The sequence below is a fragment of the Sorex fumeus genome, unplaced genomic scaffold (assembly GCF_029834395.1).
Source record: "Sorex fumeus unplaced genomic scaffold, SorFum_2.1 ptg000043l, whole genome shotgun sequence".
Taxonomy (NCBI): domain Eukaryota; kingdom Metazoa; phylum Chordata; class Mammalia; order Eulipotyphla; family Soricidae; genus Sorex; species Sorex fumeus.
In genome coordinates this window covers 33,503,176-33,516,399 of record NW_026606100.1, presented here as the reverse complement: position 1 = coordinate 33,516,399, position 13,224 = coordinate 33,503,176, and the positions used below count along the sequence as shown (strand labels likewise).

Below are 13,224 nucleotides of genomic sequence, written 5' to 3'. Positions count from 1 at the left end.
AGAACAAGAAAGGGGTTTTCCTCCCCCCCCCCCTCAACTGTGCTGCTTTACCCCCTGAGGAGGATTTTGCCCTGGAGTCACTTCAGGACCTGTAAGAAATGTGAAGAGGGAGTGTGAGGGGTTGCACTCAGTGCTCATCCCCTCTCCCCTGCCTTCCCCCTCCCTCTCCCCATGGGGACTGGTCATCTGCTAACCTGTCCCATCTGCCTTTCCAGGTTCCAGCGGTGCTCCTGGCCCCCAGGGGCCCCCAGGTCAGTGTGCAGTTTCTCCTATACAGATGTGGTTTCTGGGTTGACAGGGGATGGAAAAGGGAAAACAAAAAAGGATTTTTTTTTTTTTTTGTGCTTTGGTCAGTGGTGCTCTGGGCTCACTCCTGGCTGGCTCTGCACTCCAGGATCACTCCTGGCAGGGTTTGGGAGATCACACAGGGTGCTGAGGATTAAACCTGGTCCACCCATGGGCAAGGGCCCCATCCACTGCACTATCTCCCTGGCCCCGAAAATGAACATTTGTAAAGCAAATGGAGAACTTATAAAGAGAGGCCCCCAACAGAGACCTCCCCGAGTGTCCCCAGTGACCGAGGGTCCCTGTGGGCTGGACCAACCCAGTTCTCCCCAGCAGAGGGTGCCTCAGTTTCACCCCCAGTGAGCCCCGGGGCTTGTGCTGCCACAGCAGGGTTCTGGGCCACGGCACCCACTGTCCTGTGGACCCGCTTCTCTGTGGGGTCTCCAAGGGGTGGTCATGCCATGAGGGTGCTGCACACTGACGATAGAGAGAGCAGGGAAGACAGGCAGGGACGGGGATATGGGCTGAGACCCACGTCACTCCGAGTGTGTATGTGCACGCTCACGCACACCTGCATCCAGATGTGTGTGCCTCTTGTGCACATGTGTACACAGCTGCACTGATGCATGTGTGTGCCTGTGTGTGCACACGCACCTGTGTGTGCCTGAGGACCACATACATGTAGGTGTGTACGTGGTGTTGCTGGCATGCAAGTGTGTGTGTGCCTGTGTGTGCGGGTCCCGGGCCTGTCCATCCTTCCCAAGCGTGGCCACTCACTGCCTGCGGGCTTTCCACTCCATAGGCTCTGCGGGTCCCCAAGGGCTCCGAGGTGAAGTGGGACTTCCTGGTGTCAAAGGTAAGCCAGAGGCAGAGCCCAGGGGACAGGAGGGTCCGGCAAGTCTAACCAGCAGGCGTTGCCCCTCCTTGGTCATTTCTGTCCAGACTCTGCACCAAGGTGTCTATTTTCTTCCAGGTGACAAAGGGCCTGTGGGACCACCAGGACCCAAAGGTATGTCTCTCCTGCTGCTGCTCAGACTTCCAACTCCCAGAAACCCTTGTGTCCCCCATCAGGGGCCACAGAGAGATCCCAGAGATACTGTAGGCCTCCTTGACCCAGGAGAGTGTGTGGTGTCACAGTGCTGACCAGTAGGGGGGAGTAGGGATGGACAGGGTCACTGCTGCAGCTGTAGGTTCAACCTCTGATCCACCCTCCCAGGTCACAGCAGGACCCGGGATATGTTTGGGGGACAGAGTGTGGGACAGAGAGGGAGGCCCAGGACTTCCTAACTGGTCCATTGTGGCCAGCATGGCCGCAGACTCAGTGCTGACCCTCCCACTGCCTGCCCCTGGCACGGGTGCCACATTCCTGCTCTGAGCCAGCTTCCTGCCCCTCCGCCCCCACCCCACCCACCCCCCTCACATTTGTCTGTCTGTTTCAGGTGACCATGGCGAGAAAGGACCCCGTGGCCTCACAGGTCAGTCAGTCCTATGCCGGAATCTGTTGGATCCATCAAAGACACTGGGGGTGGGGAAACCGACAGACAGAATCTTCGTACTGACCTTCAGGGGACTTGAGTGTAGTAGACAGCGAGTGGCTAAAGTTCCCTCGTTTGCATTCTGAGTCCCACCTCAGAGGGGGCGTCTGCACAGCTCGCGTTGGGCGTAGCAGAAGAGTGTCCAAGGGCTTCTGAGTCTTTAGCTGAACCCAGCTGGGAAAGCTAAGCTCTTCCCGAAGAAACGGGGAGTCCGTACTGCTTGTCCTTGTCTTCGCTACTTCCCTCCTGCAGTGTTGCACGAGTGATATGAAAACGGGCGCGGCACGGAGGTGACTTGGTGGCAGAGCACATGCCTGGCCCATGTGAGGGCCTGGATTCAATTCCCAGTACCCCCAAATAACAACAGTATTAAGGAGAGCTGAAATGATTCTAGACGGCAAGGGTTGGGGTTGCCTGGGGTTGCCTGGGGTTGCCCAGAGGTGACTCTGATCCTCGTGCCCTTCCCCTGGGGCACAGCTCCTGCACCTGCAGTGTCCCCTGCCCGGGGAAGCCAGAGGACCTCTGGTCGGCACCCCTAGCTGTGTGGTCAGGGAGGTGCAGCGTGAGGTGGGTAGGGAGAGGTAGAACATTCTCCCACTTCCAGAGCCTCCAGCCAACTGGTCCGTTTCCTTCACAGGCGAGCCTGGTTTAAGAGGTTTGCCTGGGGCTGTGGGTGAGCCTGGAGCCAAAGGAGCAATGGGTGAGTGACCCTAAGGACCGAAAGAATTCATGCGTGGTCACCCCATTCTCCCCGCCATCACGGCTGAGAGAGCTGGACCCTTCGCCAGCTGCCACACTGTGTCTTTGGTCTGTGCAGGCCCGGGCAAGGGCTCCCGTTGCAAGGCCGGGCATCCCTCACCATGCTGGGAGCTGGCATCCTTCCCTCTGGGGTGGCATGTGTGTGTCTGTATCCAGGGCGGGGTTGGCAGGACAGGTCACCCAGCCGGGCCCTCCCTCCAGCCCCCAGGGTGCAGGACAGTGTGGCAGGTCCTTTGAAAGTGGCAGCTCGTACAGCCAGACCTGGGGTTCACCCCGTCGCTTCGTGTGTGGTGCTCCACAGCTGGCCTCGTTCCTGCCTCAGGCAGGACCAAGCCTTAGTTCACGTGGGGATCCCCCTGGCGCCAAGAAGGGCTGCTTGAGACATAATGTGGTTTCCGACAGGAAGGATGAGGGGCAAAGTCAGGCAGGGCTTACTCTCCTGGGAGACAAGGAGACAAGCTAGTGAGGGAGAAATTGGGGGGGGGGGAGGTAGGGGGCAGGGGGAGGGGCTGCCTATGGCAGCAGCCCAGCAGGGAGTACCTAGAGCAGGAGACAGGGCAGGGTGGGGGTGGGGTGCAGAGGACCCCTGGGTGAATGGACTCTGGTGTTAGGCAGTGGGGATCACGGCAGGGCTGGAGCAGTTCTCGATCCCTTGTGCCTGGGTTAGGAGAATTGTGTGCGGAGGGAGCCCAAGGTGGGCTTCTTGATGTTCATGGCCCTGGGGGGCTGCGTGTGTCCCCACTGGGGGGATAAACCCTCTCACACTGTTGGGCAGAGGAGGGCTGGAGTCCCAGAACAGCTCCCCAAGTGACTAATGAGCTTTTCTCCCGCTTCCTAGGACCCCCCGGCCCGGATGGACCCCAAGGCCCACGAGGTTGGTAGCTGTGTTCCCCCTTCTCTGCTCCCTCTCCTGCAGTCCCCTAAGAACACAGGACACAGGTGTCCTGGGGCGGCTCCTCGGGCCAGGTCCCACCCGCTGCCCCTGTCCCCCTGCCTGCAAGTTTCCTAGCAGAGCCCCAAAAACCTCAGCCCCAGGGTGCCACGGAGCTTGCTGAAAGGTCCATCTCGTTCCGTGCTCTAAAAGACACACCTCCATGTCCTCATGCTCTTTCTAGGCGAACAAGGCCTTTCAGGGATGCCTGGAAACCGGGGCGCACCAGGGCCTTCCGGAGACCCAGGAAAGCCAGGTATGGGGGCTCCCCAGGCCTCGAGAGGCGGAGGCACTGAAGGAGGAACCCGGGGCAGGGCTCAGGGTCGGGAGTGTGTGTGCCTGTGAGCTCTGAATCCCATAGTGCCTGTGGCCTCATGGGGGCACAAGCCAGCCCCGATGGAGCAGTGGGTCTGCTGGGCGATGGGGGGCGGGGGGGGGAGGGGGAGAGGCTGCACCCACCAGCCTCCAACCTGCTGCTCCAGCTGGGAAGGCCTCTCAAGCCCCTCACACTACCCTGTGTCCTATCTCTTGTAGGTCTCACAGGACCCCAAGGACCTCAGGGTGAGTCCCGGCCTCTCCTTCCTCCTCGCTTGCAGCCTCCCTGGATGGCCCCAGTGCCCTCCGGCCACCTCTCCTCCCTCTGACCCGAAGAACATCCTGGGGTTGGGGAGGTGGAGCTGGGAGCCAGGAGAGACACTTTGGCTCTGCAAGGGAGGCCACGGGGTGTTCAGAACACAGTGGGGAGGGACACAGTGGAGTCCCCCCCGCCCCTGCTCCCCAGGACAGGGGCAGGAACTTACAACCCTGACCTTCTTGTTTCCAATGCCTTCAGGCCTGCCCGGCTCTCCCGGCCGCCAAGGAACTAAAGGTGCGTGATTTCCCAGGGGCTTTTGATTCGTGGTTGTGGAGGAGGGGAAGGATGGGTGAGGGGGTGGGGGTGGGGGTGGGGTCAGGTGAGGGACTCTTACAGCCAAAGTCTGGATCAACAGTGGCATCTAGTGGCACCAGGGAAGGCTGCGAAGTTGGGGAGCCTCAGGCTTGTTCCAGTTGTTCCCCCACTCCTCCCTGGCTCAGGTCCGTGGCCTGGGTGGTCTCCAGATGTTTCTAGGCTGTCCTTGGAAGATGGAGGGGGACTGCCTTTACCTAAGCCTTCCCGTACCCTAGCTTGCCAATGGCAGGGCCCTTGGCTGCTGTGTGACACTGGTGATGCAAGTTCCCCTGCACACAACTCCTCTCCCCGCCAACAGGAATCACCTTCGGTTTTCGATTTCGTGGGTCCTCTGGGTATGGTATATACATGCAGGAAGCAGCATCTAGATGCTTCTGAGAGGGCAGCCGCTAAGGGGTCAGTGGTCAGAGGAACCCACGGGAGGCTTCTTTGCCTTTTCTAGCGCTGCATCATCAGACCCCAACTCTGTCCTGGGAACACTTAAGGCTCCCGGACAGCCAGTCCCTGTGGGTCCCACATCCCTGAGCTGTGCTAAGACACCACAAGGTGTCGCTGCCACCTGGGGAGAGGCTGGGAATAGGAAGCCACTGCCCAGGAAGTGTTTCCAGGACTGGGTAAAGGTAAAGGTAAAGGTAAAGGTAAAGGCCCTCCCGTTGATCGTCGATTTGCTCGAGCGGGCCCAGTAACGTCTCCATTGGAGACCTTGTTGTTACTGTGTCTGGCATATCGAATACTCTCGGTAGCTTGCCGGGCTCTCCGAGAGGGGCGGAGGAATCGAACTCGGGTGGCCATGTTGGCCGCTTGTAAGGCGAACGCCCTACCCACTGTGCTATCGCTCCAGCCCAGCGCAGGACTGGGTAATTCCAGAATAAAACACACTCACAGGCCTCTGGGAAGACACTGGTGGGTTGGGTGCTCCACCCTCCTCCGGAGTCTGGGCCTCTCAGGCTTCCCTGGACAGCAGGCACAAGAGGCCGTGCCAGCTCATACCAGCTGTGCTCCAACAGCTCGCTCATGGGCCTGGGTCTCTCCTGACTGGACACCTGGGCCGAGTCCACACCTCCACTTCCTGCAGGGCATCGCTGCCCTCTCTTCTGGATCCCAGGATCCCAGATCTGGGGAATAGACGAAGGAGATCTCTAGAACATCCTCAGGGGAGGCTCCTCCGCTCTCCACAGGGAGGATGTGGCTCCCAGTGTTTGGATTTCCAGCCCCAAGAGAAGTGTGGGAAAGCGTGAAATCAACTCTTTCTTCTTGCTTTTAAAAATTCATTTATTTGCGGGGGAGGGGCTGGGGGCACACCCAGCAGTGCTCAAGGCTCACGCTTGGCTCTGTGCCCAGGGATCACTCTTGGGGAGTTCTTGGGAACAGATAGGATGTAGAGGATCGAACCCTGGTCGGTTGTGTGCAAAGCAAACTCCCTGCCCGCTGCATTATCGCTGCAACCCCCAAACTGTTTTCTTCTTGCAAGTCCTCCAAGCATGCTTGCCTTGGTGGGCCAGGCAGAAACATGATCTGTTCACCCTCACTCCCTCGGGCCCCTCCTGCTGTGACCTCCACATAACCCCCTTCTCACTGCACAGCCGCTGCCCCCTTCCTCAGACACCCCATTTACAGGCTCACTGGGCAGACCTGTGGCCACCGGGCACTTTCCCCCAAAAAGTTGATTCCCGCTGACAGGCTGGGGAGAAGCTGGAGTGCCAGTCATCCTGAGCTCCCTGAAAACAAACTCAATGAGCTCAGGAATGAGGCTACTCTGGGGACTCACTCTCTGGAATCTAAGGGGGCCTCAGGGTCCACAGAGACAGATGATTAACTCAGCCCCTTGAGTTCATTAAAACTCCATTAACCTGAGGGTCAAAGGCTGTGGGTCTCAGACGCTAAGGGAGGGCGGCTTGCAACCACTCTCTCTCCTCCCCTCCCAGGTGACCCCGGGAGCCCCGGCAGAATCGTGACCTCAGGTAGGCAAGCGGAAGGGTTCATACTGGACTTGCAAGGAGGTGTCTGACCCCAACTCTGGCTAAGGGGTGGGGGGGAACATGGGACTCAGTACTTCTTCCCGGACCTTCTATTGCAGAGGGATCATCGACTCTCACCGTCCCAGGCCCTCCGGGACCTCCAGGATCCATGGGACCCCCAGGCCCTCCAGGTGCTCCAGGTCAGTTCGTTTTCTTGCTCTGTGCTGAGTCAGTGCAGACTTCCTTTGCACTTGCCTATACGGCCGTGTCCACTACAGTCCTGAAGCCCAGGCAGGAGCCTGGGGATGAAAGATGGTGGGGGTGGAGCAAGCCCCTCCAGATAGCCTCGCCAGGCTAGATGGTATCACAGCTGTCCCCAAGATGCGCAGGCCCCAAAGTACAGAAGCAGGCCGAGATGTCAGTGACTAACCTCAGGCCACCAGAGCCCAGGGCCCAGGTCCAGCTGGTGCCTCATCTCCAGAGCATGGGCATGACCTGCTCAGAGCACTCGCCCCTCATATTTCTTCTCTTGGAAGACACTGTGAGCATATGTATCCAAGGCAACAAAAATGCTTGGAATCTCCCGGAAACTCTCCCCAATTGTCCAAAGGGAGATTGCTGCAGAGATAGAAAGACAAAATTGTTGGGAGATGAGGTGTTTGTCAAAGGGCGGGGTGGGTCAGTGCATGCTCTGTGGCTGCAGTTAGATTTTTTTAAAATGTGGGGAAAAATGTTGGAAGGAAAAAAATGCTCAAAAGTTAAGGAATTATGGTTGATACTCTCTTTTCTCCAAATATTTGTTTTAAGTTTCTAAAAAATTGTTTTAAAATTCTTACATGTAAGTGGAAAAACATGCTTGAATGCAAGCGCTGTCCGTGCATTTTAGACCTAATACCAACCAGTCTGCCCTCCTGATTCATCCTGGTGGCAGGAGGGGGGACACTGGGAGTGCCTGGATGTCCCTCAACACTGAAAGGGCAGCCCCTGCCAGGGGCCCCTAGTCTTGCCCCGCATACTGCAGGGCTGGTCTCCAGTGGCTCATGGCTATTGGTAAGCAGGCTGAACTTGGGGCCACTGTGCCCTGATGGGAGGAAACCATGTGTGTACCCTCCTTTTGAGAACCGTCTCTCTACAAATATGATAAGGCCTTTTTTCCCCAACCCCATTTCCAGGCCCTGTTGGTCCAGCTGGTCTCCCAGGACAACAAGGTGAGTCCCAAAGGAAAGCAGGGGGTAGGGGTGCCACGGGGTGGGGATGAGGGGGCTGGGGGGTGCCAGTCTGTAAGGAAAGCGAGAGCCCCACAACGGGGCAACCGAGTCCTTCCCCAGACGCAGGAGAGACACCTCCTCCTCCTGTTCATGTTTCTGAGAAGGTGGGAGAAGCCTCCTGGCAGAACTAAGATTCTCTGTCAAGACCAAGATAACTTCACAGGCCTCCGATAATTGTGCTGCTGTCCTGCCCTTTATCCAAATAGCACCCAGAACTGTCCGACAGGACACCTGGTCCAATGCCCCCTGGACTCTTGTCTGCAGTCAGGGGCCAACTCTGGCACAATATCCTCTAAACCCCACTTCCAATTTGGTGCATGCCCCCCTCCACTAGGCCCCGCCCAATTCACACTAGCCCCACCCCTTCCTTCAGCCCCGCCTATCTACCGTAGGCCCCGCCCCTTCCTCTAGGCCCCTCCCCATTCTCTCTAGCCCCGCCCCTCCCTCCGGCCCCGCCCCCTCCACCCAAGGCCTGGAGTTTTCCCGGTTACCTGGGCCGTTCTAGACCCCCTGCAGAGCAAAAGCTTGCCTTTGGCACAAGCGCACCCACACTGTGTCTTCCCACAGGCCCACGAGGAGAGCGAGGAATTGCTGGTGAATCCTTCTTGAGCAGCGGCAGCTCCATCTCCGAGGTCCTCTCGGCCCGTGAGTGCCGCTGTGTTCCCCGGGCAGGTGTTGTGGGGGCGTGAGGGAGGACGGGACAGTGGCAGCTGCACCAGTGAGTCATCCCCAGCCCAGTCAGTGAGGGTGACGGTCCTTCTGACAGACCAGGCTAGAGCCAGAGGGACAGCAGAGGTCTTGTCAGCAGTGAGGGTGACTCACTGGCCAGGGCAGCTGTGAGAGTGGACCTGGGTCACCCCAGGTCAGAAGTGAGCATGCGCCTTGGGGCTCACTAGAGGCAGGGCTGAGGTCCCCACTCACTGGGCACAATGCCAGGGCCCACAGCTGTCAGCGACAGGCCTGGCTGGAAGTGTTTCTCCTGCTTCCTCTGGAGAGCTGGGGGCCAGGGCCCCCCAATGGGATCCGGGACCCTGAGCTGCAGCCAGGCCTGGTCCACCGAGGCCATGTGCCTGGCATAGTACCATGGCATCTCCCTGGGTGTTTCCATGGCACTTGGGGTTAGGTCTAAGGCCCCTAGTTTCCAGAGAGGGGTCCAAGGCTGCAGGTGAGAACGTGCCCACAGGCACAAATTAGAAGGGGCTGGGGTGGGGGGCTTGGATCCTGGCTTGGACCCTGAAGCCTCCTCACCCCTCACTCTACATGGGATGTCAGGAGGCTGGAGGGTGGTGTGCGGGTGGGCAGAAGCTTGGTGCCCCCACCACTCATGTTGGTGAAGGGTGCCGCCAAGGGGAAACAGTCTCATGACAGCCCTTGCATGTTTCTGTTTTCAGAGGGTCTTGATTTACGAGGTCCCCCCGGACCACCAGGACCACGTGGACCACCAGGTAAGTGTCTCAGAGATTCTTTGGAAGGGGAGAATCCTGGAAGATTGACGCTCACAGCCCTGAATGAGAAGCCAAGACCGTGTCCATGGGTGGGATGGACCCCCTGACACAGCGGGTGGGATTCAGTATTGTCTCCTCACTCTCTTCTGCAGGACCTGCCATCCCCGGCCCCCCGGGACCCCGAGGCCCAGCAGGTGAGAACTGAGCTTCTGGGGGAAGGGGCCAAACGAGGGGATCCAGAGTTCAGCCCTCTTCCAGGAGGACTCCCAGGAAACAACTTTTCTGGCACTTCTCATGCACTTCTTGGTATTCACAAGTCATGGGGGTTCTCTTCTGCAGGAGAAGGCTTGCCCGGGCCTCCAGGCCGACCAGGATCTTCCCTGAGCAGCTCAGGTAAGATAGAACTGGATCACACTGTTCCCTACCCCCAGAGATTACGTACCAGTGCATGCTGTGGTCTTCCAGGCCTGGGGGTGTTTGTAACAACTTCTTCTTGCATGTGGAGAGAGGAGTGAGGCCAACCCAGACCCCTGGAGAGTTGCTAATAGACTAGCCCAGAGGGAGCCAGTCCTGCCCTCTGAGCAGACTAGGCAGAGCCCAGCCTGTTGGTGACCCCAGATCTGGTAAAGGAGACATTTTGTTCATGCACATGAGATGAGATCAGTGTTGTAGGTGCCTGTGGAAATACCTTGAGCGCAAACGTCAACCCAGACTTGTCCCTAGTAGGAGACCCCTTCCCTCGTCCACCCATTTGTCACTTGCCCTGCTGTTCATCTACCCATTTTTTTTTTTCTTTTTGGGTCACACCCAGCAATGCTTAGAGGTTACTTCTGGCTATGCACTCAGAAATTACTCCTGGCAGTGCTTGGGGGACCATATGGGATGCCAGGGATTGAATCCAGGTCGACTGCATGCAATGCAAATGCCCCACCCGCTGTACTGTCGCTCTAGCCCCATCCACCCATCTTTTATGAGTGCTTCTATCCCTTCATTCACTTCACACCAGTCTCACACCACCCTCAGCAATAGGCCAGCACAGCTCAGCTCAGAGAGGCTGATCCTCGCATCCATTTGACAGGGATTGATTGAGCATCCTCAACTCTGCCTTGTCACAGACATCAATACCTACTGGCTCAACACTATTTCAACACTATTTCTTTTCCCTGCAGAGACCTTCTTCTCCGGCCCTCCAGGCCCACCTGGACCCCCAGGCCCCAAGGGAGACCAAGGTGAGTAGAGTGTCTCAGGCTGTGCGGGAACCTGCCCACCCCCACCCCCCTGCCCCCGCCCTTACCTGGTGGAGGCAGGGAGCAAGCACCGGATAAGGCTCTAAGGCTCGAGGCAACAGGCATTTCTCCCTCCTCCTGCTACATTCCATTGATTTGGGGGGATGGGGGCAGGGGAGGATGCACCCATTAGCTCTATGAAGACTCCCAGCCTCTGTGTTGGTTCAGTGGAAGGAGCTTGGGAGCTCCAAGATCACTATCTGCCCCAGCGCCCACCCCCATAAGCGTTCCATGGGCCCCTTAAAGCCACAACTGCTCGTTGGTCTGGCGCTTACAGTGCTCCTTCTTCCCTCAGGTCCCCCTGGCCCCCGAGGACACCAAGGTACAGAGGGCGGGCGTCAGACCAAACCCAGGGCAAGGGTGGTGGTGTTGGGGGGGAGGGGGTGCCACAAGATGAAAGGAGACTTTAAGCTTCTGAGAAGTGCATTTGCTCATAGTTATGTGTCTTGTGTGTGTGCACGTGTATGTCCATGTGTGTTCTTGTGTGTGCGTGTGCATCTGCGTGTATGTTTGTGTGTGGGGGGGTGGATATGTGTGTGGAGAGGGTGTAAACTCTACAATCATGGGTGTCTATGGGTGTGTAGCCCCAACAATCATGAGTCCTGGGCAGGTGGGTGGCTGGGGAGTGGGAGAGAGCCCCCCCCCCAGACCGTCCCCTCTGTGTCCACAGGCGAGCAAGGCCTCCCAGGGTTCTCATCCTCAGGTAAGTGCCAAGCTGCCGCCCCCGCATCCTGACCAGGCCCTTCCCCCTCTCCTCCCCCTCACCTCACTGCCCTCCTTTGGCCTTCCAGGCTCCAGTTCTCTCGGATTCAACCTGCAGGGGCCACCAGGCCCGCCTGGCCCTCAGGGACCCAGAGGAGACAAAGGTCAGTGAGGAGACAGCCAAGAAGATGTTGAGGAGTGGGAGTAAGGCTGTCCCCCAGAGTCCCAGCAGAGGGAAGCCCGTCCCACTGGGCCAAAGGTTTAGGAGAAGGAAGATGTGGAAACTCCTGCCCAAAGGGAGTTGAGAAGCCACTGCAGAAACCAGACTAAGAGACACGGGCTCGGGCTTAGCCAGGAAGGCTTCCTGGAGGAACTGATGTGAACAGCACCTTTTATTTTGTATTTCAGGCGATCCTGGAGTCCCAGGGGCTCCTGGCATTCCTGGTGGTCTCTCTCATGGTAAGAACCGAAGTTCCTCTCTCCATCTTTAAGTGAGGCTGACCGCGACGACAAGACTGATTTACGAACGGGCAGTTGACGACACGGGGTGGATGGGGACCTTCTCCTGTGCTGGGGTCTCTGAGCTGCCTCTGAGGCGGTGATGTGGGAGGGAGGCTGAGCTGGTGAGGGAGGGGGAACAGAACAGATGGGCACCGGGGCAGTGGGAGATGGGGGCAGTCTGGTAGGAGAGCAGGAGGTGAAGGAAGGGGGTGACCAGAGTGCACCCCTTTTTACCTTCTCTGGGGGGCTTGAAGCGATAGCACGGCGGGTATGGCGTTTTCCTTATATGCAGCCGACCCGGGTTTGATTCCTCTGCCCCTCTGAGAGAACCCGGCAAGCTACCAAGAGTATCCTGCCCTCACAGCAGAGCCTGCAATCTCCCCATGGTGTATTCTATATGCCAAACACAGTAACAACAAGTGTCACGATGGAGACGTTACTGGTGCCCGCTCAGGCAAATTGATGAACAACTGGACCAGTGCTACAGTGCTGGTTCCTTTCAGACTGCTGCTGCTTTATCATTTCTTAGGGGCGGTGGGCCATGCCCAATGGTGCTGGGGCTTGAACCCAAGGCCCAGCCTTGCTGCCGCCCCTGAGCCATCTCCCCAGCTTTACAATCCTTGGGGGGAGCCCAGCCTGGGCTACTGTCCAGTTCTCCTGCAGAGGAAGACCTTCCCTGCTCAGAGTATGGAAGCCACGCTGGGACCCCCGCTTTGTGTTGTGACCCCTGGGTGGAGACGCCAGTTCAGAGGCTTTGCTTCCTGCAGGGGGATCGTCCAGCTCCATGTTCGTGCAGGGCCCACCAGGCCCCCCGGGACCCCCAGGGCCTCCAGGCTCCCTCAGCAGCTCCAGCCAGGAGCTCCGACGCTACATCTCCGATTACATGCAGAGTGAGCACTGGGCAGAGAGCGGGGCGTGGGGGTCGGGGGGAGCGTGTGTAACAGACAGTGTGTGTGCCTGTGAGAGTGTGTGACTGCTAGTGTGTGTGCTGGTGAGAGTGTGGCGGAGTGTGTGTGTGACTGTGTGCTTATGAGTATGTGTGCTGTGACAGTGTGTGTGTGACTGTGTGCTTGTGGGAGTGTGTGGCTGTTAGTGTGTGACTGTGCACACCTTGTGAGAGTGTGTGTGATTGTAACTCTTAGTGTGTGTCAGTTTCTGTGAATGTGTGGCTGTGTGTGGTTTGTGAGAGTGTGTGATTGTGATCATTAGCAAGAGCGTATAGGTGTGTGGGACTGTGTGACTATTAGGGTGCGAGTGAGAGTGTGTGTGATGGGGTGTGTGTGGCTGTGTGTGACTGTGTGTGACTGTGTTGTGTTGAGGTGTGACAGACTAGAACAGCTTGTGCACCCCTTGTGCCATGGCCGCAGACCTGAGCACCCCTGGCGCCCACCTCAAAGCCACCTTGCTCCCCCCTCCTTGCCCCAGTAGTGGTTTTCCTGGTTACTACCTGGCACGCACCCACCTTCACCCTCACATGTGTGTATACCCCCGGATCTCATTCCTGTGCCCCCTCCCTACATTGGGAGGATGCCATTCCTGCAAGTGTGGGCCCTAGAGGCCTTGGCCTCAGTTTCTCCATCTGTGCCAGGGTCCCTGCTGGTTGTG

At 58.2% G+C, this 13,224-nt stretch overlaps 1 protein-coding gene across 1 annotated transcript in view; it reads left to right on the top strand.

The window, feature by feature from the left end:
- Nucleotides 1–13,224, top strand: part of COL17A1 (collagen type XVII alpha 1 chain) — a 41,067-nt gene that overhangs the window by 23,510 nt on the left and 4,333 nt on the right. Inside the window, exons 24-44 of the mRNA XM_056120622.1 lie at nucleotides 216–251; nucleotides 1,088–1,141; nucleotides 1,259–1,294; nucleotides 1,725–1,760; nucleotides 2,458–2,520; nucleotides 3,418–3,453; nucleotides 3,695–3,766; nucleotides 4,045–4,071; nucleotides 4,343–4,378; nucleotides 6,385–6,420; nucleotides 6,537–6,617; nucleotides 7,590–7,625; nucleotides 9,077–9,130; nucleotides 9,283–9,324; nucleotides 9,470–9,523; nucleotides 10,300–10,359; nucleotides 10,712–10,738; nucleotides 11,087–11,119; nucleotides 11,208–11,282; nucleotides 11,527–11,577; nucleotides 12,387–12,509. Of these exons, the coding sequence (XP_055976597.1) occupies nucleotides 216–251; nucleotides 1,088–1,141; nucleotides 1,259–1,294; nucleotides 1,725–1,760; nucleotides 2,458–2,520; nucleotides 3,418–3,453; nucleotides 3,695–3,766; nucleotides 4,045–4,071; nucleotides 4,343–4,378; nucleotides 6,385–6,420; nucleotides 6,537–6,617; nucleotides 7,590–7,625; nucleotides 9,077–9,130; nucleotides 9,283–9,324; nucleotides 9,470–9,523; nucleotides 10,300–10,359; nucleotides 10,712–10,738; nucleotides 11,087–11,119; nucleotides 11,208–11,282; nucleotides 11,527–11,577; nucleotides 12,387–12,509 (1,068 nt within the window). The remainder of the gene's footprint in view (nucleotides 1–215; nucleotides 252–1,087; nucleotides 1,142–1,258; nucleotides 1,295–1,724; nucleotides 1,761–2,457; nucleotides 2,521–3,417; nucleotides 3,454–3,694; nucleotides 3,767–4,044; nucleotides 4,072–4,342; nucleotides 4,379–6,384; nucleotides 6,421–6,536; nucleotides 6,618–7,589; nucleotides 7,626–9,076; nucleotides 9,131–9,282; nucleotides 9,325–9,469; nucleotides 9,524–10,299; nucleotides 10,360–10,711; nucleotides 10,739–11,086; nucleotides 11,120–11,207; nucleotides 11,283–11,526; nucleotides 11,578–12,386; nucleotides 12,510–13,224) is intronic.